The sequence below is a fragment of the Dendrobates tinctorius genome, unplaced genomic scaffold (genome assembly GCF_039654945.1).
Source record: "Dendrobates tinctorius isolate UK_male_01 unplaced genomic scaffold, ASM3965494v1 ptg000120l, whole genome shotgun sequence".
Classification (NCBI taxonomy): Eukaryota; Metazoa; Chordata; class Amphibia; order Anura; family Dendrobatidae; genus Dendrobates; species Dendrobates tinctorius.
Genome location: NW_027361788.1, coordinates 22,491,222 through 22,518,145, shown reverse-complemented (window position 1 = coordinate 22,518,145; position 26,924 = coordinate 22,491,222). Strand labels below are relative to the sequence as shown.

The 26,924-nt window shown below is 47.8% G+C and overlaps 1 protein-coding gene across 1 annotated transcript in view; it reads right to left on the bottom strand.

The window, feature by feature from the left end:
* The window catches only part of BGN (biglycan), a 118,661-nt gene that overhangs the window by 14,954 nt on the left and 76,783 nt on the right, over nucleotides 1-26,924 (bottom strand). Inside the window, exons 3-5 of the mRNA XM_073590904.1 lie at nucleotides 15,294-15,406; nucleotides 5,979-6,192; nucleotides 5,359-5,469 (exon numbers count right to left, since the gene is read on the bottom strand). Coding sequence (XP_073447005.1) covers nucleotides 5,359-5,469; nucleotides 5,979-6,192; nucleotides 15,294-15,406 — 438 coding nt within the window. The remainder of the gene's footprint in view (nucleotides 1-5,358; nucleotides 5,470-5,978; nucleotides 6,193-15,293; nucleotides 15,407-26,924) is intronic.

The following is a 26,924-nucleotide window of genomic DNA, read 5'->3' as shown; positions in this document are numbered from 1 at the left end:
TCTAACCCTTTGGTACTGTATTGCTATCTTGTGCTTTGACCCTGGCTTCATCTGGTTTCTGTCTCTGTCTATGACCCTTGGTAACATTGTCCTGTAGTTACCTTTCTAGGAGTTTCCCTGCAGCTCCTAGCTCTGTGGATCTTAGGCCACGCCCCCAGCAGTCATGTGCTTCAGGTCCTGATACTCTGAAGCACACATCGTCACTGCTGCTGCCCTGCTCCACAGGTATCTTTGAGCACTGTTTTTGTACTCAGGACACGCGCATTGGCTCAGTGAGCAAGTGCAGTGCGGGGTTCCTGACATATATGACCTTGTCAGGATCGCTGGTGTGTCGCTACATGATCGCTGGTGAGCTGCCAAACAGGCAGATCTCAGCAGTGATCAGGACAGCGACGACACGGGTAACAAGCGCACACGTCGCTTAGTTACCCGCTGTGTACCTTAGATACCAGCGTGCTGGTGCAGGGAGCTGGTATCCAAGGTAAACAGCGTCTTTCTAAGCGCCATGTGACACTTAGAAACCCAATGTTTACCTTGGATACCAGCTCCCTGCACCAGCACGCTGGTATCTAAGGTATACAGCGGGTTTCTAAGCGCCGCGCGGCACTTAGAGACCCGCAGTTTACCTTGGATACCAGCTCGCTGATCGCTGGTCTCCTGCCTGCCACACGCAACGATGCGTGCTGGCCAGCGGGAGACCAACGATCAAAAAAAGTCCATGACTTTTCAGAATGATCAGCGATACCTGGCGGGGGGGCCGGTCGCTGATACCTGTCACACACAGCGAGATCGCTGGTGAGATCGCTGTTGCGTGACAAAACTTGTGACTCAGCAGCGATCTCGCTAGCGATCTCGCTGTGTGTGACGGGGGCTTTAAGGGGGTTTTACACTAAGCGATATCGCTAGCAATATCGCTAAAACGTCACTGGTTTTGTGACGTTATAGCGATATTGCTAGCGATATCGCTATGTGTGATACTTACCAACGACCGGCTCCCCCGCTGTCCATCGCTGATCGCGCGAGAATGTCCGGCTCCATTTCTCGTCGTCTGCTTCCTGCTGGGCTTCCTGCTGTTTGAGACGAGCGACGCGTGAAGGCGGGCGGGAGGACGTCAGGATCGCTGTGTGTGAAAGGTGACTATTGTTCTCTGCGTCGCTGCTGCATCGCTGTGAGATCTTTCTGTATGAAAGCTCACTAGCCATCATTTAGCGATGCACCAGCGATCCTGCCCGGGTCAGATCGCTGGTCGGATCGCTGGTGCATCGCTAAATGTAAAAGGGCCTTTAGTCTAGGCAGTCTATAGACAGTGTAACCTAAAGCGGGAGTCACACATAGCAATCTCGCTAGCGAGATCGCTGCTGAGTCACAACTTTTGTGACGTAACAGCGATCTCACCAGCGAGATCGCTGTGCGTGACAGCGATCAGCGACCGGCCCCCCTGCCGGTATCGCTGATCGCTGCAAGAAACCTCTGGACATATTTTTCGTCGCTGGTCTCCCGCTGGCATCGCTGCGTGTGACAGGCGGGAGACCAGCGATCAGCTGTAAAAAATAATAAAAAAAATAAAAAATATAGTTATTCTCACCTTCCGACGTCCCGCGCAGCCATCCTGCCTCTCTCCACGCTCCCGATCCCAGTGATCCTTTGCACGAATGATCGCGAGACGTCGCGCTGCCGCGAGACCATGACATTCTCACTGTCATTCTCACAAAGGATTACTGGGACCGGAGCGTGGAGAGAGGCAGGATGGCTGCGCGGGATGTCGGAAAGTGAGAATAACTATATTTTTTATTTTAATTCTATTTTTTTACAGGGATGGCATCAGCGCTAACGAACACAGCGATGCAAGGCGCTCGGCATCGCTGTACTGATCGCTGGTGAAGCTGTCTGTTTGACCAGCGATCACATAGCGACTTACCAGCGATCCTGACACGTTGATATCGTTGTCGGGATCGCTGGTAAGTCGCTGTGTGTGACTCCAGCTTTAAGGGCCTGTCACACTAAGCGATATCGCTAGCAATATCGCTATAACTTGTGACGTTATAGCGATATTGCTAGCGATATCGCTGTGTCTGATACTTACCTTCGACCGGCTCCCCCCGCTGATTATCGCTGATCGCGCGAGAACGTCCTGGACTGTTTCTCGTCGTCAGCTTCCTGCAGCGCTTCCTGCTGTGACGACGAGCGACGCGTGGAGCCGGGCGGGAGGACGCAGGATCGCCTAGTGTGACAGGTAAGTAGCGATCCCCGTCTCCAGCGATGTCGCTAATGAGATCTGCCTGTGTGGCAGCTCACTAGCGACCATTTAGCGATGTACCAGCGATCCTGACCGCGTCATATCGCTGGTCGGATCGCTGGTACATCGCTAAGTGTGACAGTACCTTTAGACTAGGCAGTCTGTAGACAGTGTAACTAACTTTACATTGCCCAAGGGGTCAATGATAAGGAAGCTCAAGGTAGTCATTTGCCTCTGTCTGAATGGCCAGAGTCCTGCCCCCAATTTGTCCTTTAATGAATAGGATTACATTAGAGAATGCAATAAGTGGTGTCTGATCCTGTTCAGAGATGTTGGGCTGTTTTGACAAGAACCAACAAAAGAAACTCATTGTGATGTTGCAATGGGGTCCCCTTTGCTCTTTGCACACCCCTGTGTGAACAAACTGTAATCTGAAACAACACATCTGACATTGGCATTACATTCTGCACCTTTTAGGCCTAGAGGTTGTCGTGTTGGACAACCAGAGACAAGCCTTTGTTAGAAGCATATTGTTTTCCTCTATGGGGTTTCTTGCTCTTGTTTGGCACAGATATAAAAGAGTAATCAAGATTAAAATAGGCCTTCTATTGGTGCCTAAGATAAAAGGATTTGATGACTGTTTGTCCCTTCCATATCCTTACCATGATCCAAAATGGTTCCCTTATTTGAAAACATTATCGGCAGTTCAGAGAAAGGATACATGTGTAGGTCCTTACCATCCGTGGTGATACCACATTGGGTTGGACCTTCTCTCTCCAGTGGCTGCAAACCAGCCACACGAGCTTCCTCTACGTTACGTTCAGGGGTGGATTAAGGGTAGCCAGGGCCCGGGGCAGTTCAGACTCTGTGGGCCCCCCTCGTCACGTGACGGGGGTCACGAATCGTAGAGCCACACTCTACATAGAGAATAATGGGGCCTCCAGCACCGACCTCCACCCGCAGAGCCGCACTCCACATAGAGAATAATGGAGCCTCCAGCACCGACCTCCACCCGCAGAGCCCCACTCCACATAGAGAATAATGGAGCCTCCAGCACCGACCTCCACCCGCAGAGCCGCACTCCACATAGAGAATAATGGAGCCTCCAGCACCGACCTCCACCCGCAGAGCCGCACTCCACATAGAGAATAATGGAGCCTCCGGCACCGACCTCCACCCGCAGAGCCACACTCCACATAGAGAATAATGGAGCCTCCAGCACCGACCTCCACCCACAGAGCCACACTCCACATAGAGAATAATGGGGCCTCCAGTACCGACCTCCACCCGCAGAGCCACACTCCACATAGAGAATAATGGAGCCTCCAGCACCGACCTCCACCCGCAGAGCCACACTCTACATAGATAATAATGGAGCCTCCAGCACCGACCTCCACCCGCAGAGCCACACTCCACATAGAGAATAATGGGGCCTCCAGTACCGACCTCCACCCGCAGAGCCGCACTCCACATAGAGAATAATGGAGCCTCCAGCACCGACCTCCACCCGCAGAGCCGCACTCCACATAGAGAATAATGGAGCCTCCAGCACCGACCTCCACCCGCAGAGCCGCACTCCACATAGAGAATAATGGAGCCTCCAGCACCGACCTCCACCCGCAGAGCCGCACTCCACATAGAGAATAATGGAGCCTCCAGCACCGACCTCCACCCGCACTCCACATAGAGAATAATGGGGCCTCCAGCACCTACCTCCACCCGCACTCCACATAGAGAATAATGGGGCCTCCGGCACCGATCTCCACCCGCAGAGCCGCACTCCACATAGAGAATAATGGAGCCTCCAGCACCGACCTCCACCCGCACTCCACATAGAGAATAATGGGGCCTCCAGCACCTACCTCCACCCGCACTCCACATAGAGAATAATGGAGCCTCCAGCACCGACCTCCACCCGCAGAGCCGCACTCCACATAGAGAATAATGGAGCCTCCAGCACCGACCTCCACCCGCACTCCACATAGAGAATAATGGAGCCTCCAGCACCGACCTCCACCCGCACTCCACATAGAGAATAATGGGGCCTCCGGCACCGACCTCCACCCGCAGAGCCACACTCCACATAGAGAATAATGGGGCCTCCGGCACCGACCTCCACCCGCAGAGCCACACTCCACATAGAGAATAATGGAGCCTCCGGCACCGACCTCCACCCGCAGAGCCTTACTCCACATACATGGCTGCTCTCTGTGCTGTGCGCACAGGACCTGTGATGAGGTCACAGGAGGGGAGGAGACAGGGGTCACATGATCGGGGGCCCTGACACCTTCCCTCCTGTGATCTCATCACAAGCCTTTGCACGCTACCAGCAGTATCAGCGTTCACGCTACTTGTAGATGCTGCTGGTAGCAGAGCACATAATGCCGCCCCCACGGTCACTCACTTTTAGGTGGGGAGAAGATGGAGTGCCATTGCAGCAGCCAGCAGGAATGTGGTGGGGGCCCCCTTAGAAGCTCTTGTGGTGGGGGCCCCGGGGTTGAAGCCCCGCCTGCCCTGCCTATAATCCGGCCCTGCGCGGTGGCGGATTATAATGGGGCAATTTACTGGCCTGGGCTGTGGGCCCCTTAACCCCACTGGGCCCGGGGCAACTGCCCAAATTGACCTCATTATAATCCGCCACTGGTTACGTTGTACACGCTTATTAATATTGAAGACACATTTTTTTTTGCTTTTGAACTATATGTTTTAAAGTATAGAAGTCTATATAGACAGCAAAAATGGATGGATTGTATGGATAGAACTAAAATAAAACTGCACACCCAACCTACAGTATGTAGGATCCTCATCTCAGACACAGATGGAGAACTGATGTCTATATTTTTGCAGCGCCCTAGATAAGAAAATGTATTAAGATACTCGTATACACCCTAGAAATGTTCCTTGCACTTTGTATCAATAACCACAAAGCCTTTAAACATGTGCTCGTCTCCAATATGGCTGAAATATGATGACACCTGAGATAAAGATGGTTTATTGGTACAAGCTGTTGGCTCTTCACCCTCCTCTCACGATATTTCTCTGGTCACAGATCGACACATACAAGACGTTTTTGATTTGTTTTTTTCTAGCTTTCTGTGCTCAAGGGCTCCAGATATCATTACCTTTTGGAATTCCGCTTAACTTGGCTTCTGAAATACGAAGGTAGTTGAGTTTCAGTCCATCGAATGCTCCAGCTTCAATACCTCCATTCTCAAGTGGGTTTCCTCCCATTTCTAAAGAAGAAAAAAAAGCAATTCACAATCAGTGGCATGATTTGAAGCTGGTAGGCCTCAAAGCAAAATCTATAAAGGTGCCCCAACTATCACTGGTCTTTATTAGTCTTCTCATATGGGTCATAGGGACCTTTCTTTAATATCATATTAGTTTTTTGTGTTTTACCCGGACTACTCTACATTTACACCACTAGATACTACTAATTTTATACACCGGTGCCATAAGCACTTATAGAGCAGGTCACACAGGTACAGGTATACCATAAATGTGTAATTAGTACAGGTTCCACCTTCCCAACCTGTACCTATTTTGAGAATAAGGGTTCCTACCCACCAGTCCTGGCTGTTGGCCACCACATCAGGACAAGGAAGACTTGTGAGGATGACTCTCACAAGCCCAAAGTTGGTACTTCTTAATTCATTCTGTGATGGTCATCTCATTAGACAGGACAGGAGCTTGAACACCCCCTTTCTCAACACAGGTGGGTTTCATATCCATCCAGACTCACCAATGCAGTTCATATTCTTGTGGCCGTTGAACACATCCTTGGGGATCTTCTTGATCTTGTTTTCATGAATGCGTAGTTCCACTAGAGACTTGGGTAGACTCTTAGGGATCTCTTCCAGATTGTTTTTCGAGATGTACAGCTTCTGCAGCTTCTGTAGCGGCTCAAATGCCTTCTCATTGACCTTGGAGATTTTGTTGTTCACTAAAACCAATGCCTGGATCAAATAGAAATAGATTTACCTACCTGAAATGAAAGTTTGTCTGTTTACTAATTGTAATATCATTGATTCTGTATAAGCTCCATCGCTATTTTCTGAACTAACTCAACATTTTTTTTTATATTTTTCATTTTTTCCCAGAGCTTTTCTTCCATCTGTAAACTGAGACAGGCAGTCTAATCCTTATCACGATTGGAGGGTATGGAGAACTGTTTTTGGTTACCCAATAGCTTCAGAATACACAATAACCAGCACAACTAACGTGGCAATCACAGCTGAAATAAGGCCTGGGAGGTGAGGCTATGCACTGGCATTATTGAATTGTAACCATTTGGGGTCATTGTTTGAAATGGGCCCTGATCTATGTATTATCATTGTAGACCCCGACAGACCATAAGAACCGGGGTCCTCCACTCAAAGTAAATGAGACAGCCAGAAAGAGAGAGCCAAATGCAGTGATCAGTTTTCTCCATCAGTCCCATAGAGGACCTGTCACTGAGTTAAAATGTGACCACTTTTTGTTCTTTTTACTTTCCTTTTTCCCCTAAGTATTCTGTTTGGTTTTTTTGTTTGTGTTTTTTAAAATCCACCATATGGTTCTACAGATATGGCCTTTTTACTTAGTGCTAATATTTATGGTTTTTAATAAGGGTGTGTGGATTACAGGATCCTCTGGGGCGTGTCTTTAGGCAGTTCCATATTATAATGCTGTGAGCACCGCCCCTTTTGTAAAACACATAAAATTAGCAGTAAATAAAAAAAGCCTATCTCTGCAACCGTGTGGTGGATAAAAGAAATAAGTAATAATAAAATAATTATCAGGGGACCTGAGGGAATAGCGTAAGCATTCAAACTGTCCACTTTGACCTAGTAACAGGTCCTCTTTTAAATGAGTTTCCCCACTAATTACATGTATCATCTATCAACAGGATTGATAATAAAGGAATGAATTCCTAACTGATCCTGAGAATGACCATCTTTAATTTCCCTTTGTGAATTAAGCAGTAATGCGCATGCGTGATCTTGCTCCATTCACCTCTATGGAATTAATGGATAAAGCTTTTCCATCAGTCCCATAGAGGTAAATAGAGCAATAAAAGCACATTACTGCTCTATTTACAAGGGGACGCTGGGACGCCTGTTTTCAGGATCAGTAAAGGACTTAGCATTAATCATATATTCATCACATGTCCTGCTGACTAAGCGGATCATCCCCTTTAAAAGGAGCTGTAGTGTGCATGCATGTCATCACCACTTAACCCTTTTATAATTAAAAAAATATGGCTACCACCAGCAGCCACTGGAGGGCGCTCAATGTATACAGTAAGTGTCTGAGCTCCCCCTAGTGGTAGTTGCAGCTAGCCACTCTTTTATCATTGAACTCTGTCTTTGAATGGAATTTTGGAACTTTGTATCAGTAAAGTAAAGCTCTGACCACTAAACATATACTATGAATATTCGATCTAGGTATTTAGAATAAAAAAATGGTATTTAAGGGTGAGCATTGACTTTAAGTTTTGAATAACTAAGAATCAGGATCTGCTAACATCTGACTTCCATTGTTTGACTAGTTTTATGCTTTTGTATTAGCTGAGCTTTCACAGTTTCATAGTCTGGGTGTCATTACTCTTTGTGCTTTTCCTGTCATTGCTCCTACACACAGATCACATTTCAATCAAATGCAGCAAATGGGGCAGAACAATGGGGCCCATTTATCATTAGCATCGTGAGAACCACGATTTACAAAGGAAAAACAAGACATTAATTTGTCGCAAGTCATCACTTAATATATTTGCTGCAACCCACGACATAGTGAAATTCACTATGTCGCCTCAATAAAAATAAAAACTGTGTATCAGTCCAGTATGGAAGTACCCTTAAAAGGGCAACCATTTGTTATATATATATATATATATATATATATATATACTTACAGTATATGTATATATCTAATATATAAAGCTCAATGTGGGTGTGTATATGTGTGTGTATGTCCGGGATTGGCATCCGCACCGTCGCAGCTACAGCCGCAATATTTGGCACAGTCACACGTCTGGACCCCGAGAGCGTCATAGGCTATGTTGTGAGGCGAAATTTTAACCCTGCGCGTTCCAATTCACCAAACAATTTTGCCCCTATCTACATAATGGGGAAAAAGTGTTGGAGGCAAATTACCAGCTTCCAGATGTGAACAAGGGGGACTTAAAGAATGAGAGCGATGGCGTCGAAGAGTATATACCGTACAGATGCTAAGGTGAGGCCCTGACATGCAATACTCACCACACATGGGGATATGAACACACACACAAAATGCGCCACACACTACCACGTGCTTCAACACACATACCACCCTCAGCACACATCTCACCACACATACACCAACCTCGCCACATAAAAGTCAAAACACAAAAGTCGCCACTCAAAACTCGCCACGCTGTCCCAGAGCTGTTTAAAAGATGAACAATGAGCTGTGATTGGTTGCTATCAGCAAAAGTTTTCTTTGTAGACAGTTGTGGTAACTGAGGCCTATTATTCTTATCATTTCTATAGTATTATCATCCTTCTGTAATTTATTACCTTGCCAACCCAGACCACCCTCTGACACAGACTGCAGGGGGAGCCAAGTATCACACAGGATAGGATTAGATACACGGCTCAGCAGTCAGTATCACACAGGATAGGATTAGATACACGGCTCAGCAGTCAATATCACACAGGATAGGATTAGATACACAGCTCAGCAGTCAGTATCACACAGGATAGGAATAGATACACAGCTCAGCAGTCAGTATCACACAGAATAGGATTAGATACACAGCTCAGCAGTCAATATCACACAGGATAGGATTAGATACGCAGCTCAGCAGTCAGTATCACACAGGATAGGATTAGATACGCAGCTCAGCAGTCAGTATCACACAGGATAGGATTAGATACACAGCTCAGCAGTCAGTATCACACAGGATAGGATTAGATACACAGCTCAGCAGTCAGTATCAAACAGGATAGGATTAGATACACAGCTCAGCACACAGTATCACACAGAATAGTATTAGATACACGGCTCAGCAGACAGTATCACACAGAATAGGATTAGATACACGGCTCAGCAGTCAGTATCACACAGGATAGGATTAGATACACGGCTCAGCAGTCAATATCACACAGGATAGGATTAGATACACAGCTCAGCAGTCAGTATCACACAGGATAGGAATAGATACACAGCTCAGCAGTCAGTATCACACAGAATAGGATTAGATACACAGCTCAGCAGTCAATATCACACAGGATAGGATTAGATACGCAGCTCAGCAGTCAGTATCACACAGGATAGGATTAGATACGCAGCTCAGCAGTCAGTATCACACAGGATAGGATTAGATACGCAGCTCAGCAGTCAGTATCACACAGGATAGGATTAGATACACAGCTCAGCAGTCAGTATCAAACAGGATAGGATTAGATACACAGCTCAGCACACAGTATCACACAGAATAGTATTAGATACACGGCTCAGCAGACAGTATCACACAGAATAGGATTAGATACACGGCTCAGCAGTCAGTATCACACAGGATAGGATTAGATACATGGCTCAGCAGTTAGTATCACACAGGATAGGAATAGATACATGGCTCAGCAGACAGTATCACACAGGATAGGATTAGATACACAGCTCAGCACACAGTATCACACAGAATAGTATTAGATACACAGCTCAGCAGTCAGTATCACACAGGATAGGATTAGATACATGGCTCAGCAGTTAGTATCACACAGGATAGGATTAGATACACAGCTCAGCAGTCAGTATCACACAGGATAGAATTAGATACACAGCTCAGCAGTCAGTATCACACAGAAGAGGATTAGACACATGGCTCAGCAGGCAGTATCACACAGGATAGGATTAGATACACAGATCAGCAGTCAGTATCACACAGGATAGGATTAGATACACGGCTCAGCAAATGGTATCACACAGGATAGGATTAGATACACGGCTCAGCAGTCAGTATCACGCAGGATAGGATTAGATACGCAGCTCAGCAGTCAGTATCACACAGGATAGGAATAGATACACGGCTTAGCAGTCAGTATCACACAGGATAGGACTAGATACACAGCTCAGCAGTCAGTATCACACAGGATAGGATTAGGTACACAGCTCAGCAGTCAGTATCACACAGGATAGGATTAGATACACAGCTCAGCAGTCAGTATCATACAGTATAGGATTAGATACGCAGCTCAGCACACAGTATCACACAGAATAGTATTAGATACACGGCTCAGCAGACAGTATCACACAGAATATTATTAGATACACGGCTGAGCAGACAGTATCACACAGGAGAGGATTAGACACATGGCTCAGCAGTCAGTATCACACAGGATAGGATTAGGTACACGGCTCAGCAGTCAGTATCACACAGGATAGGATTAGATACACAGCTCAGCAGTCAGTATCATACAGTATAGGATTAGATACGCAGCTCAGCACACAGTATCACACAGAATAGTATTAGATACACGGCTCAGCAGACAGTATCACACAGAATATTATTAGATACACGGCTGAGCAGTCAGTATCACACAGGATAGGATTAGATGCACGGTTTTTATGTGCAATATAATCATTATAATTTGTTATAACTAACCACAGTTGGTTACTATACCCAGGCAACGCCGGGCTCTTCAGCTAGTATATATATATATATATATATATATATATATATATATATATATATATACTGTATATATATAAAATAAAAATAAGTTAGTAATCTTGAAATTTTCAAGGGGGCCACTGGGGCTTTTATAGACTCCTACTTAATATATTTTTTAGGAGTTTTTAGCAGTTTCCTTATCAGCAGAGGCAGGATTACAGTGATAGGCCACACCTCTATTGGCAACTAATAACACAGGATCCACCAATCATAATAAGCGATGTCACAGCTCCTCTGCGCCACCTTCCTTCACACTGACTTTTCACATGCCCAATAGATGCATCCAGTGGCGGATTATAATGAGGTCAATTTGGGCAGTTGCCCCGGGCCCAGTGGGGTTAAGGGGCCCACAGCCCAGGCCAGTAAATTGCCCCATTATAATCCGCCACCGCGCAGGGCCGGATTATAGGCAGGGCAGGCGGGGCTTCAGCCCCGGGGCCCCCACCACAAGAGCTTCTAAGGGGGCCCCCACCACATTCCTGCTGGCTGCTGCAATGGCACTCCATCTTCTCCCCACCTAAAAGTGAGTGACCGTGGAGGCGGCATTATGTGCTCTGCTACCAGCAGCATCTACAAGTAGCGTGAACGCTGATACTGCTGGTAGCGTGCAAAGGCTTGTGATGAGATCACAGGAGGGAAGGTGTCAGGGCCCCCGATCATGTGACCCCTGTCTCCTCCCCTCCTGTGACCTCATCACAGGTCCTGTGCGCACAGCACTGAGAGCAGCCATGTATGTGGAGTGCGGCTCTGCGGGTGGAGGTCGGTGCTGGAGGCCCCATTATTCTCTATGTGGAGTGCGGCTCTGCGGGTGGAGGTCGGTGCTGGAGGCTCCATTATTCTCTATGTGGAGTGTGGCTCTGCGGGTGGAGGTCGTGCTGGAGGCTCCATTATTCTCTATGTGGAGTGCGGGTGGAGGTCGGTGCTGGAGGCTCCATTATTCTCTATGTGGAGTGCGGCTCTGCGGGTGGAGGTCGTGCTGGAGGCTCCATTATTCTCTATGTGGAGTGCGGGTGGAGGTCGGTGCTGGAGGCTCCATTATTCTCTATGTGGAGTGCGGCTCTGCGGGTGGAGGTCGGTGCTGGAGGCTCCATTATTCTCTATGTGGAGTGCGGCTCTGCGGGTGGAGGTCGGTGCTGGAGGCCCCATTATTCTCTATGTGGAGTGCGGCTCTGCGGGTGGAGGTCGGTGCTGGAGGCCCCATTATTCTCTATGTGGAGTGCGGCTCTGCGGGTGGAGGTCGGTGCTGGAGGCTCCATTATTCTCTATGTGGAGTGTGGCTCTGCGGGTGGAGGTCGGTGCTGGAGGCTCCATTATTCTCTATGTGGAGTGCGGCTCTGCGGGTGGAGGTCGGTGCTGGAGGCCCCATTATTCTCTATGTGGAGTGCGGCTCTGCGGGTGGAGGTCAGTGCCGGAGGCTCCATTATTCTCTATGTGGAGTGCGGCTCTGCGGGTGGAGGTCGGTGCTGGAGGCTCCATTATTCTCTATGTGGAGTGGGGCTCTGCGGGTGGAGGTCGGATCTGGAGGCTCCATTATTCTCTATGTGGAGTGCGGCTCTGCGAGTGGAGGTCGGTGCTGGAGGCTCCATTATTCTCTATGTGGAGTGCGGCTCTGCGGGTGGAGGTCGGTGCTGGAGGCTCCATTATTCTCTATGTGGAGTGCGGGTGGAGGTCAGTGCCGGAGGCTCCATTATTCTCTATGTGGAGTGTGGCTCTGCGGGTGGAGGTCGGATCTGGAGGCTCCATTATTCTCTATGTGGAGTGTGGCTCTGCGGGTGGAGGTCGGTGCTGGAGGCTCCATTATTCTCTATGTGGAGTGCGGCTCTGCGGGTGGAGGTCGGTGCTGGAGGCCCCATTAGTCTCTATGTGGAGTGCGGCTCTGCGGGTGGAGGTCAGTGCCGGAGGCTCCATTATTCTCTATGTGGAGTGGGGCTCTGCGGGTGGAGGTCGGATCTGGAGGCTCCATTATTCTCTATGTGGAGTGCGGCTCTGCGAGTGGAGGTCGGTGCTGGAGGCTCCATTATTCTCTATGTGGAGTGCGGCTCTGCGGGTGGAGGTCGGTGCTGGAGGCTCCATTATTCTCTATGTGGAGTGCGGGTGGAGGTCAGTGCCGGAGGCTCCATTATTCTCTATGTGGAGTGCGGGTGGAGGTCGGTGCTGGAGGCTCCATTATTCTCTATGTGGAGTGCGGCTCTGCGGGTGGAGGTCGGTGCTGGAGGCCCCATTATTCTCTATGTGGAGTGCGGGTGGAGGTCGGTGCTGGAGGCTCCATTATTCTCTATGTGGAGTGCGGCTCTGCGGGTGGAGGTCGGTGCTGGAGGCTCCATTATTCTCTATGTGGAGTGCGGCTCTGCGGGTGGAGGTCGGTGCTGGAGGCCCCATTATTCTGTATGTGGAGTGGGGCTCTGCGGGTGGAGGTCGGTGCTGGAGGCTCCATTATTCTCTATGTGGAGTGTGGCTCTGCGGGTGAAGGTCGGTGCTGGAGGCTCCATTATTCTCTGTGTGGAGTGCGGCTCTGCGGGTGGAGGTAGGTGCCGGAGGCCCCATTATTCTCTATGTGGAGTGCGGCTCTGCGGGTGGAGGTCGGTGCTGGAGGCTCCATTATTCTCTATGTGGAGTGCGGCTCTGCGGGTGGAGGTCGGTGCTGGAGGCTCCATTATTCTCTATGTGGAGTGTGGCTCTGCGGGTGAAGGTCGGTGCTGGAGGCTCCATTATTCTCTGTGTGGAGTGCGGCTCTGCGGGTGGAGGTAGGTGCCGGAGGCTCCATTATTCTCTATGTGGAGTGTGGCTCTGCGGGTGGAGGTCGGTGCTGGAGGCTCCATTATTCTCTATGTGGAGTGCGGCTCTGCGGGTGGAGGTAGGTGCCGGAGGCCCCATTATTCTCTATGTGGAGTGCGGCTCTGCGGGTGGAGGTCGGTGCTGGAGGCTCCATTATTCTCTATGTGGAGTGCGGCTCTGCGGGTGGAGGTCGGTGCTGGAGGCTCCATTATTCTCTATGTGGAGTGCGGCTCTGCGGGTGGAGGTCGGTGCTGGAGGCCCCATTATTCTCTATGTAGAGTGTGGCTCTGCGGGTGGAGGTCGGTGCTGGAGGCTCCATTATTCTCTATGTGGAGTGCAGCTCTGCAGGTGGAGGTCGGTGCTGGAGGCTCCATTATTCTCTATGTGGAGTGCAGCTCTGCAGGTGGAGGTCGGTGCTGGAGGCTCCATTATTCTCTATGTGGAGTGCGGCTCTGCGGGTGGAGGTCGGTGCTGGAGGCTCCATTATTCTCTATGTGGAGTGTGGCTCTGCGGGTGGAGGTCGGTGCTGGAGGCCCCATTATTCTCTATGTAGAGTGTGGCTCTACGATGACGAGGGGGGCCCACAGAGTCTGAACTGCCCCGGGCCCTGGCTACCCTTAATCCACCCCTGGATGCATCAATACAAAAGATAGGGTCGGGGGTCTGATCATTGCTGCTAATGTACGTGTGTGTTGTTTACTGAAACAACAAGAAGTTTGAGTCTAAAAAAGCCTCTGAGTTCCCAAGTATAAGATTTTTTATATTACAGATTGTGATATAGAAAGAAAGTGCCAATTTTTTATTTTTTTTAAATACATGGAGAAAAAAATCGGACTTAAACAACAGATCATTTTATGATATTCGCTTCCTTTTAAGCTGGTCACAAAGTACCCAGCTGGCAGGTCGAGATTAGAAACCCAGTAGCAAGTGTTACATTTCTTTGCAGTGCCACCCCAGGAGAAATGAGGCATTACATCATATAAATGCAATGATAGGGCATGTCACAATGTGTATGTATACATGAGTGTCCAGGGCAGGGAACCTTTGTCTATAAACTTTAAACTACACTGTATACTAGTTGACAACACCTCTAAGACGTAGAATGCTTCGGGCAGAGATCTACATAGTGCAAATGGGGGAAAATCTTTTGTGAATTCATTGTTATGTCTATAGAGAATCTTTATAGGGGCTGTCCAGGCTTGGGGTCCAAGTTTGTAGTCACGCTGTGACAATAGACTTGTGAATTCTCACATTGCGCTGTAATGATTCTCTGGTGCTAGGAGCGGGTGGGCACGTGACCACAAGTATGCAATTTGCAGACATGCGGTCACATGCTGACTAGACGTGTGTGAATATGTCTAGTCAGAATGTGGCTGGATGTATGCAATTCGCCTGACCCCAGCACCAGAGAATCCTGACAGCATACACTGTGTGCACTGTTAGGATTCACAAGTCTGCAGTCACATAAAGTGACTGCAGACTTGCGCCCCAAGCCGGGACAACCTCTTTAACTCATCTTGATTTAGAGATGATCTCTGAGGCCTGGATGAAATATTATTGTAAAATATTACAATATAAAGTATTGCTCACATATAGGCTCGTAAGTCCTTTGAAATCGTCTTTTTTGATTTCCATAATTTTATTATTCTGCAGATCCAGGAGGGTGGTGTCCTTTGGAATATTTTTGGGCACACTGGTCAAACCTAAAACAAAGACAAACATTGTTAAAACAACTCATAAGATCTGTGACCTTGTAAATGCATTACAATCATTGGTTCCACCATTCACTTTAGATGAGTGTTGGCTGGACATGCTGATCACCATCTGAGGTTTCTGGGAACCTCCCAGCTATCCCACCAACAGATGACATCGTGGGAAAGAAGGATCAGTCAATTGAATATCGACAGCGTATCCTTTTGTTTTTTTGGGGAGTTAAGTTGCAGACAGAGGTGTCTGGTAGCTGCTTTTTTCTCTCCACCCATTGAAAACACATGAACGTTCATCTGAGCCAACTCAAGGGAGGTAGATTTGGGAATAGAGAGATGGAGTCAATCGGGCAAACTTCGAATTCGCATGTTCACATGAGTTTTCCTTATTTAATGTCCCTTATTACGCTGCAGGGTCTTTCCAGACTCAAATGGTGTAATAAAGGTAAGTTTTAAAAAATAAGAAAAAATCCTTACTCTCCCTTTATCACTCACCTTCCTGGCCCCTCAGCTCTTCGCCATCAACCTTCTGGTCCTCGTCTCATCTTCAGATCACGCCAGCTCGCACTGAAATCTTCTGGCTTTGATGAGACCGGTGAGGATTCTGAGGAAGGTCATGGCATGATGCCATGGCATGTGCCTTGACCTTGTGAACACAAATGCGAAGAACCCTCCCAGGCCTCATCAAAGTCAGAAGTCCCGGCTCAGCGTGAGAGGCTTGGGGATTCCAGTGCAAGTGTAGGCAATCTAAAGATTCTATGAGAAGTGCCGGAGAGTTGAGCATTAAGTTGAGCTTAAAGATTTCTTTTTATTTTTTAACATTTTGATGGCCTTCTACAGTTTAGAAAAATGGTGACCACCATTTTTCTCAATCCGCGCAGAAGTGAATTACAAAAAAAAAATATGCATTTTGGTGAATGCAAATTTTTGTAAAATTTGAGTAGAATTTAATTCCAGTTGAATTTATTCGCTCCTCTCTAGTCGAGATAGATAGTTGTGATCTCTGTGCCTGGAACTGGTGGACTTTATCAATCGAATGCTACTGACCTGATTTCAAGCCCCTGTGACTAAACCTGGACTAATTTACAACAATCCATAGTCTGGATACTGTTTGCAGGTGGTAGATTATCTACAGGGAATTTAGAGAAATTTCTCCATAAGCCAAGTTAGTATTTATGGCTCTCCCCCAGAGCTGAAGGAAACGTACAATATCATTTTGAAGATTCTTTCTAATATTGAAGTCCACCTATTGTTTTTTTTTTTACTTTTCTAAAAATAAATCTTTCAGACAGTCTTATGGAAGCATATAATATTAGTGCTTGCAAAATAATTTTCAAAAAAGTGGAGAACAGAAAGTGATCCCATATGCGCAACTAGATGGTGGCATATTTACAAGATGCATTGCCTTCTGAAGGTACATAACCAGATGGCTGATAACTATATCTGTATAGAAGTACTATATATAGTCATCTTATAGGACAGCTTTACTTATTAGCGACTTGTTGAATATAATACATTTATAAACAACAGTTGTTTTAAGCAAAGAAACTAATTGAACATGAGATGGCTCTAATTTATGACGCAGGTATCAAAAGTTAGAGAAGGGTCAGTGACAGAACTGCTATTCCAACAAACAGTAGGAAAACAATTGGAAGTAAAATTGATAATTATCTGTCACTTGCAGTCATTATAGTAATTTTGTAAGTATCAATGGAAGCTAATGGGCACCTGTTATGAACCTGTCTCAGCCCCAAGGCAGGGCCCGGTACCCTTCTATTCTGGCAGTCACCCTTTCCTGTGGTTTACACTGGGTTTCATATGTTGACCAATGAACTCCAGTGACATGATATGAAGGCCTTTTAGGGCCGACTCAGACACCCATGTGTGTCTCAAAGCAATTCCATGTGTTCACTTTGACATGCAACTTAGTGAATCCAAATCACAAGGTGATCCCTAATATCCCTGCTGTTCTACGTGCCATCCGGCAAATCCAGCCCACAATACCAATGCTTTGGTCTGTATTGTCCTCCATTACCTGTGGCTTAGAGAATCCACCTCAACGGGTGAGCCCTTAACAGCACCTACCAGAAGCCATATTAACATAAAGGATGTACAGGAGCAGAGCTATAGGGAGAGCATAGGTCACACTTATTTCCATGTTCTAGTGTCTAAGGGGAACCACTCTGCCTCAATAGAAGACACCGATGTTTATAATGTGACATTGTAGATCTGGGGCCCAAGAGGCTCAAGATGCCCCTGAGAGCATACATAACATGAAGGCAGACCATATGGTTCTTTTGGGGGCTTTGGAAAGAGTAGGTTTAGTCCTTGTTGGTCCCATACATATGGTAAAAACTTGTGAAGGACTTTCCTTCTCCTACTATATAACTCTCCTGGAAAAAATGGGAGACCTTCAAAACTCCTTGTAGAGTTTGGTAAAAGTCTCTTGAAAGATATACAGTCTGTGAACTCAGAACTTGGCCACTCCCTTTGCATACCCCATTTTACAAGGTCTACCCATGACTACTTCCAAAATCCCAAAGTATAGCTACGGAGGGACTGGGCAAAGAATAGTTTGATGGATCATAAAAAGAGGAAACCAACACCAGGTGGCAAAACTTAGCCCCATACTAAGAGTCCATTTTGATCTTTATTATGGCGTTTCTTCTCTTCCATGATTACAGTTACTCTACGTATTAGTACATATTATTTTGAGAGTTGTGTACTCTTTCTCATATATAGTTTGACTTTTTCCAGAATTTTTTTTTCCAGCCAGCCCAGTTCCCCTCTGAGAACACTGATTAGAACTGTGAGACAGTGCCTCCTGTTACAGATGGGGGCGCTGTGTGTTCTCCCCAGGATACGCACGGAGGCATATTGAGGCTATGGGAATGCATTGCGATCACAGGCGTAGCTGGGATTGCAATGGTGAAGCAGTGACCGATATCACAGGTAGGGGGTCGCTGTGTAGTCTCCCCAGGATGTGCATGTAGGCATATGAAGGAGTGCATTGCAGTCACGGGGTAGCTGTGACTGCAATGCAGATGGATAATAAAAGTGTTAGTCTTGGACATGTTAGTGTCCAAGACAGAGGTAGGGAAAACCTGCTTTGGATGTCGGGTTTGAAACAGATTGCAGTATGATAGTGTTGCTGTCATGATCCAGCGTGGATCTGACAGATTAAATGGATAAGTGAACCTTTTTTCCTTTGGCTAGGTGCCAAAGTGATGTGATTGCCCCCGGTGGCCAGTAGAATTATTACACGTGGTGTAGTTCATTCTAAGTTGCCCCGTGGTGGTGAGTGGTAGTGCACTTTAGTTTCTTTGGTTTAGTGCACGTAATTCTAAATCAGGTGGGAGGCTCTTTAAAAGAGTTCAGGTGGGTTTGATGACTGTTGGTGATATTGTGTGTTAGTCTTTCACAAGGAAGCCTGGGTGAAAGAAGGAGCTGAACATGAGTCCTGCGCAGCCCAGCCAGAGGGGACGAGTGGCAACTAGGTGGTCTGCAAGAAGGGCTGGCATGGCTTGGTGGAGTCACAGTTTATGGTGTCGGCAGGAAGTGCTTGCATGGCTTGGTGGAGTGACGACTATGGAGAGAGTTGCACTCAGCATGCGGGACTTGGTTGCTGAGAGCTGGACTCAAGCAAGCTTGACTTTTTGGGCAGGAGCTGAACTCATGTTTGGGACTCTGTTACTGGACAGCTGCAACTGGTGGTGGACTCTGCTCCAAGGCTGCACTATGGTGAAGGATCCAGTTATGGTGATGGATCCGGGTGGAGAAGATGCACCCAGGTGGTGGGCTCTGCTGCTAGGAGCGTACGCAACAGAGCAAAGCTAAGTGGTGTTTCCCCTGTATTGTCATTTTCCCTCATGTGTGTTTAGTGCAGTGGTGGGATTAATTTCCGCACCGACCAATTCCCTAGTGAGGGTTTAGGTTCAGGGCGAGCTAGGGTTTTTAGGTTCCTGTGCGCCGCCCGGTGCGGAACCGGCCTAGGGAACGTTAGGAGTGCAGGGACACTGGCTCAGGGGAGTACAGGAGGTCTCCACTTCCCTATTCCTATTTGCAGGGCCCACCATTGTTAATGTTACCCAGGTTCCCCTTTATTATTTAAATTCGCCTTACTGGAGGCGGGGTTTCCAGACTACTTTATATATACGTGTAATATCTAAATTCGCCAGTTGGAGGCGGTGTATCCAGCTGCACGTCCTATTATTTAAATTCGCCCAACTGGAGGCGGTGTATCCAGGGTCACGTGTGTCATATGGTTTCGCCTTGCGGTACTCGCTGCGTCCAGACACACGTGACCGTGACAGTTGCAGTCTGTTCCATTCTGGATCCAGGTTTTCCATGTGGCTGAAAGCCACAGGTTTCTGTGCTAAAAGCTCTGCAGGAAAGGTTTAGTGAGGTCTGAGAAAGTCTGAGTGAGAACTTAGTAGGTCTCAGGTGTGTCAAGGCCAGAGTGAGGCCTGGCAACACGCAGCGTACACAGAGATGCAAGTCGTCCATGGTGACTGGTCTTGGATGTGGACAGTCCTGTGCCCGGAGGTGGATGTCCTGTGCCCGAAAGAAGACTGGCGTGTGTAACGATTGCAAAACAGGTGGATATGATGCCCGGCTGCGATCCGGAGGATATCCTGGACTGTGTACAGCTGTGTGAGTAAGAGACTGTGATGCAGTGGTGCAAGACACCCACGGGAACTAGTCAGAGTCGGATTAGCTTGTGTAGTGCCTGCAACATGTAATGCTGTGTGAATAGAGTCTTGGATAAGGCGCATAGACACCCACGGGAACTAGTCATAGGAAGACTGGCGAGTTTAGTGTCTGTAAAATGAACATTGCCGTATAATATATATTCTGCAAATGGTGAAATGGATACTAGCTATATGCACTGAAATTATATGCACTTGTGTCGATTGGACTTTTAATGCTTTGAGGAAACACATTAAAGAGACTTTTTGCATTTGAATTTTGTGGGTCACTGCCTTTTCACTGCGTATGGTGCTACCGCTGCCTTACAGAATGAATAACATATACTTGACAACTTGACTGATTAGTAGATTGTCCACCTTACATTGTCCATCCATTATCCGTCAGCATGATCTTCCATTACCTGGTACATACTTATGCAGTTATGTAATGATTAACTTAAAGCGGCTGAGAGGTTAATTCCCAAGATTCAGATCTCATAGTGGGAGTCTGGTAAATGTCTAATTGTTGAGAGCAGACCTCTGACGTAAGCATCCTGCACTCCTTCCCTCCACACATTGGATGTCCCCCTCCTGATCCTCACCATGGAGTTGGCAGCACATAACCCCCAGTGGTGGGCACATTTGGAAATGGTTATATAAAGTGATGGGCGAAGTTGAGAAGCATCTGCTTCAAGGTGGATTCTGTTACCCAGCTGAAGTGTCATGATCCCAATGCAGGTTTTTGAGCTGCACACCGGGGGTTAATGTCTGGAGCTCTGTGCAGGTTTTGACCTGCACACTTGGGGTTAATGATTGTGGCCTCTTTCTGGTTCTGGGAGAGCTTCATAAACCCCTGGGTAGCTTCAATCCCTGCCAGTTATACGTTTGCCTTTGGTCTAGTGTGCTGACCCCCATGTGCCTGTTTATTGCTATAGCTTGTTTATATGGTTCTGACCCGATTCTGTTTCCCGTTGTGAGTTTGCCTGTTGATTTTGTACTGCGTTATTATCTGTGTATGACCCATTGCCTGTGACCTGATTACTCTCTGCTCGCCCCTCTGGTACCTTGCAGCTATCTCTGTGTGTGACTCATTGGCTACGTCCTGACTATTCTCCCTGTCTATGCCCCTTGGTAACTTTGTCTCACAGTTACTCTGCTAGGAATTGTCTTGCAGCTCCTAGCTCTGTGGAGTTTAAGCCACGCCCCTAGCAGTCACGTGCTTCAGGTCCTGCAGCTCTGAAGTACGCATCTATTCGGTTGCTGCCCGCTCCACAGGTAGCTTTGAGCACGCTTTTGCTTACTCGGGGCATGCGCACTGGCTCAGTGAGCAAGTTCAGTGCGGTGTCTTTGACATTATAACTGGCCTACAATTTTTTTTTTCTCTCCTCACTTCTGCAGCATGGACCCAATGTGTGCTTTATCTGAGCAGGTGAGAAGCTTGTCTCAGTCACTGCAGAAGCTTAGTTTGGAACACCAAGCTCTGGCCCAGTCCCAACGGCGGGTTGAGGACTCAGTTCAGGGGGTACTTTCCGCTGGCTTCCAGCAGGTGGGGAATAGAGATGTCATTTTAGTCCCACCTGAATCCCCGGTTAAATTGCCAGATATATTTTCTGGTAACAAGGATGATTTCAGGGCATTTAAGGAGGGCTGTAAGCTTTTTTTTTTCTTTGAGACCCCGCTCCTCTGGGGATGAGAAACAGAGGGTGGGGGTGGTGAAGTCCCTGCTTAGGGGGTCCCCACAAGCCTGGGCATTCTCGCTTTCCTCTTCTGCCCCTGAGAGAATGTCTGTGGATGCATTTTTTGAAGCCTTAGGGCTTATTTATGATGAGCCTGATAGAGTGCGGTTGGCTGAGGACAAAATGATGAGTGTCTGTCAGGGGGAGCACTCGGCCGAATGGTTCTGTACTGAATTCAGACGTTGGGCAGCGGAAATTTCCTGGAGTGACGCCGCCCTGCGGGGGCTGTTCCACAGAGGCCTGTGTGAATGTCTGAAGGATGCTTTGGCACTTCATCCTCCGCCTGACTCCCTGGAGGATGCCATGGTCCAAGCGGTTCGCATGGATCGCAGGCTGCGGGCTAGAGGCATTATGCAATGGGAAACGCCCTTATTCTTCAGTGGAGATGAGACCCAGACTCTTCCTATGGCTATGGAGGTGAACGCTGTCACCTGTGAGGGAAAGGAAAGAAGACACCGCCGGGAAAAGCAGTTGTGCTTCTATTGTGGGAAATCTGGACATTGGAAGAAGGACTGCCCCTCCTGTCCGTCATCCTCCAAGATGGCGGGAAACGACTAGGTCTGGGTAGTAATCGAGGAGGCTACCCAGACCTTCAGGTACAATTTTCCTCATGTGCAAAAATGGTGCTGCAGGTGGAACTGGAACTTGGTTATGGTCCTGTTCAGACTACTGCTTTTATTGACTGCGGTTCGGCTGTGAACCTGATTGATACCAAGGTTATGACTCTTTATAAGATAGGGACAGTCAGGCTTCACGATCCTGTTAAACTTGTGGCAATTGACTCATCTCTTCTTACCCAAGACGGTATTTGTTGCAGGTCTGAACTTTTTTCTCTAAAAGTGGGTTCCACTCATGTGGAGAAACTAAGTTGTCTGGTGGTAGATAACTTGCCTGCAGGACTGGTACTGGGGATGCCTTGGCTTCAACACCATAATCCTACCATTGATTGGGTTACAGGGGAAATCACTCAATGGGGATGCAATAGTAAATGTGGTAACCAGGGACATCTTGTTAACGCTGTTAAATCAGTGTCTGTGTCGTCTGTCGATCTGGAAGGTATTCCGGAGTACCTGAAAGATTTCGAAGACGTTTTTTCCGAAAGTGAGGCTGAGGCGCTGCCACCACATAGACCCTATGATTGTGCAATTGATTTAGTATCCGGAGCCAAGTTACCTAAGGCTCGATTGTTCAATTTGTCTGGGCCTGAGCGCCAAGCCATGAAGGAGAACATAGCTGAGAGTCTCCGCAAAGGGCATATCAGGCCTTCTGTGTCACCTGTGGCAGCAGGGTTCTTCTTTGTGAAGAAAAAAGATGGTGGTTTGCGGCCGTGCCTCGACTTTCGGGAACTGAACAAGATAACGGATAGGAACTCTTACCCACTTCCCCTCATTCCAGACTTATGTAACCAGTTAGCTGGGGCCCAATGGTTCTCCAAGTTGGATCTGCGGGGGACCTACAATCTGATAAGGGTTCGGGAAGGGGACGAGTGGAAAATAGCATTCCTCACATCAGAGGGACTCTTCAAGAACCTGGTAATGCCATTTGGGTTAACTAATGCACCCGCTATTTTCCAAAATTTCATCAATGTTGTGTTTTCTGATCTGATAGGCCGTTTTGTTATTATTTATTTGGATGATATTTTGGTGTATTCCCCGGACAGTCAATCTCACTTGCAACATCTAAAGACTGTTCTCCAGAGACTCAGGGAGAACCAATTGTTCGCCAAACTGGAAAAATGTTTGTTTTTTGTACAGGAGTTGTCTTTTTTGGGGTTGATTGTGTCCTGTGAGGGGTTTCGTATGGATCCTAAGAAGGTGCTGGCGATCGCTGACTGGGTTCAGCCTCGAGATCTCAAGGGGCTCCAGCGCTTCTTAGGATTTGCGAATTATTACCGGAGATTCATTAAAGGTTTCTCACAAGTGGTTAAACCACTCACGGATCTTACCCAGAAGGGAGCTGATGTAAAAAATTGGTCTGTACTCGCTAAGGAATCCTTCTCAGCAATTAAGAAATGTTTTATGTCTGCCCCGGTGTTGGTGCAACCTGACCCGTCCGAACCATTCATTGTGGAGGTGGATGCTTCTGAAGTGGGGGTGGGGGCTGTGCTGTCCCAGGGTCCGGCCACCCTTACCAATCTCAAACCCTGTGCCTTCTTCTCCAAGAAGTTCTCTTCAGCTGAGAAAAACTATGATGTAGGCAATAGAGAACTTCTTGCGGTCAAGCTGGCATTTGAGGAATGGAGGCACTTTTTGGAAGGGGCGGCTCACCCTATCACGGTTGTCACGGATCACAAAAATTTGGCATACCTTGAATCTGCTAAGAGGCTTACTCCTAGACAGGCCCGTTGGTCACTTTTTTTTTTCACGATTTCAGTTCTCAATTACTTTTCGACCAGGATCCAAAAATGTTAAAGCGGATGCCCTGTCCAGAAGTTTTGATCCAGTGTCTCCCCCTGAGCCGCCGTCCTCCATTCTTCCCCCAGGGGTGGTAGTGGCGGGGGTCTCAACTGAGTTGGAACAAGAAATCCTAAGGGCTCAGGCCCTAGCTCCGGCAACCAGGCCAAGTGATAAACTGTTTGTTCCAGATTCATTGCGGCCTAGACTTCTGCAGGAGTTTCATGATTCTAGGCTGAGTGCTCATCCAGGTATCACGGCCACTAGAGAGGCAGTAACCAGGGGTTTTTGGTGGCCTTCATTAAGGGCCGATGTCAAGGAATTTGTTTCTGCTTGTGGCATGTGTGCCCGTTCCAAAAGCTCGCATAACCGACCGGCTGGGGAACTCATACCTTTACCGGTTCCTGATAGGCCATGGACTCATCTTTCCATGGATTTTATTACCGGTCTTCCACCTTCCAGGGGCAATACCGTGATCTGGGTGGTGGTGGACAGGTTTTCTAAACAGCCCATTTCATTCCCTTGGCAGCATTACCTTCAGCAGAAACATTGTCAAGGTTGTTTGTGCAGCATGTGGTCCGATTGCATGGGGTACCCCTGAATGTTGTGTCTGACAGAGGTGTGCAGTTTGTGGCCAAATTTTGGAGGGCGTTCTGTATGAAATTGGGCATCTCACTCTCCTTCTCGTCGGCATATCACCCGGAGAGCAATGGTCAGACGGAACGCACCAATCAATCCCTGGAACAAATTCTCAGGTGTCTGACCTCCGCCAGACAGGAGGATTGGTGTGATGCATTACCGTTGGCTGAATTTGCTTTTAACAACCGGGTGAGTCAGTCCACCAACATGTCCCCATTCCTGATTAACTATGGCTTTAATCCGCATTTTGGGGAGTTTTCTCGGGTGGATTCCGGTTGTCCAGGAGCAGAGGGGTCTGTTCAACGGTTAAAAAACCTCTGGGCTGAAGTCTGGCGTAATATCTCTCGGGCCCAGGGGAGATACAAATATTTTGCGGACAAAAAGAGAGCCTCGGGAGACATGTTTCAGGTGGGAGAGAAGGTTTGGCTCTCCACGCGTAACATCAACTTGAAGGTACCATCAGTTAAGTTGGGACCAAAGTTCATTGGTCCGTACGAGATTATGGAGATAGTCAACCCTGTGGCATATAGGTTGCGTCTCCCCGCCTCCTTAAAAATATCTAATGTGTTCCATAAGTCTCTGTTGAAACCAGCAGGATCTGTCAAAGAGAACTCTGAGACTGTTGTTCCTCCAGTGCTGGTGGAGGGTCAATTGGAGTATGAGGTCGGACACATTGTGGACTCTCGACGGGTGCGCCGCTCTTTGCAGTACCTGGTCCACTGGAAGGGATATGGACCAGAAGAGCGCTCATGGGTCCCTGCTCATTCGGTACATGCGGATCGCCTGGTTCGGGCGTTCCATGCCAAGTACCCGGGGAAGCCTGGGGGTCCAGAGGCCCCCCGTTGAGAGGGAGGTACTGTCATGATCCCAATGCAGGTTTTTGAGCTGCACACCGGGGGTTAATGTCTGGAGCTCTGTGCAGGTTTTGACCTGCACACTTGGGGTTAATGATTGTGGCCTCTTTCTGGTTCTGGGAGAGCTTCATAAACCCCTGGGTAGCTTCAATCCCTGCCAGTTATACTTTTGCCTTTGGTCTAGTGTGCTGACCCCCGTGTGCCTGTTTATTGCTATAGCTTGTTTATATGGTTCTGACCCAATTTTGTTTCCCGTTGTGAGTTTGCCTGTTGATTTTGTACTGCATTATTATCTGTGTATGACCCATTGCCTGTGACCTGATTACTCTCTGCTCGCCCCTCTGGTACCTTGCAGCTATCTGTGTACGACTCATTGCCTGTGACCTGACTACTCTCTGCTCGCCCCTCTGGTACCTTGCAGCTATCTCTGTGTGTGACTCATTGGCTACGTCCTGACTATTCTCCCTGTCTATGCCCCTTGGTAACTTTGTCTCACAGTTACTCTGCTAGGAATTGTCTTGCAGCTCCTAGCTCTGTGGAGTTTAAGCCACGCCCCTAGCAGTCACGTGCTTCAGGTCCTGGGGCTCTGAAGTACGCATCTATTCGGTTGCTGCCCGCTCCACAGGTAGCTTTGAGCACGCTTTCGCTTACTCGGGGCACGTGCACTGGCTCAGTGAGCAAGTTCAGTGCGGTGTCTTTGACATGAAGGATGTCTGGGAAGTAGCAAATGTTATTGATAGTAATTATACTCACATGGATGATGCATACCTACTAACCTTGCACCTCACTAGGCGGCAGAGTTACCCAGATACATGGAAGATCTTTGTAGACATTTTCCTCCTTTCCTTAACAAGCTCTTGACTGTAAACTAGTTGTAGACTTTCCTACTTGCTGATTGAAAAATAGGTTGGGCCTCTCTATATTTTACAGTACTTTATGGGCTATGGAAATTATCTTTTTGCAAAAGAGTTATTCAAGACTGTAAGTAAGGCTTGATTTTTATTTAAAGACAGCGCCACTCGTGTCCATGGGTTGTTACTTGCATTATAGACTAGGTGAATGGGACAGGACTGTAATGCTAGACACAGTTCATAGATGAGAGCAGCATAGTTTTTGGTAAAAAAAATTGACTTTTTTTCTGTATTTTTGTGCAATTGTAGCAAGGTGACACGGGGTGGTAGTCATAGCCGAGTCCACTAGGTCAC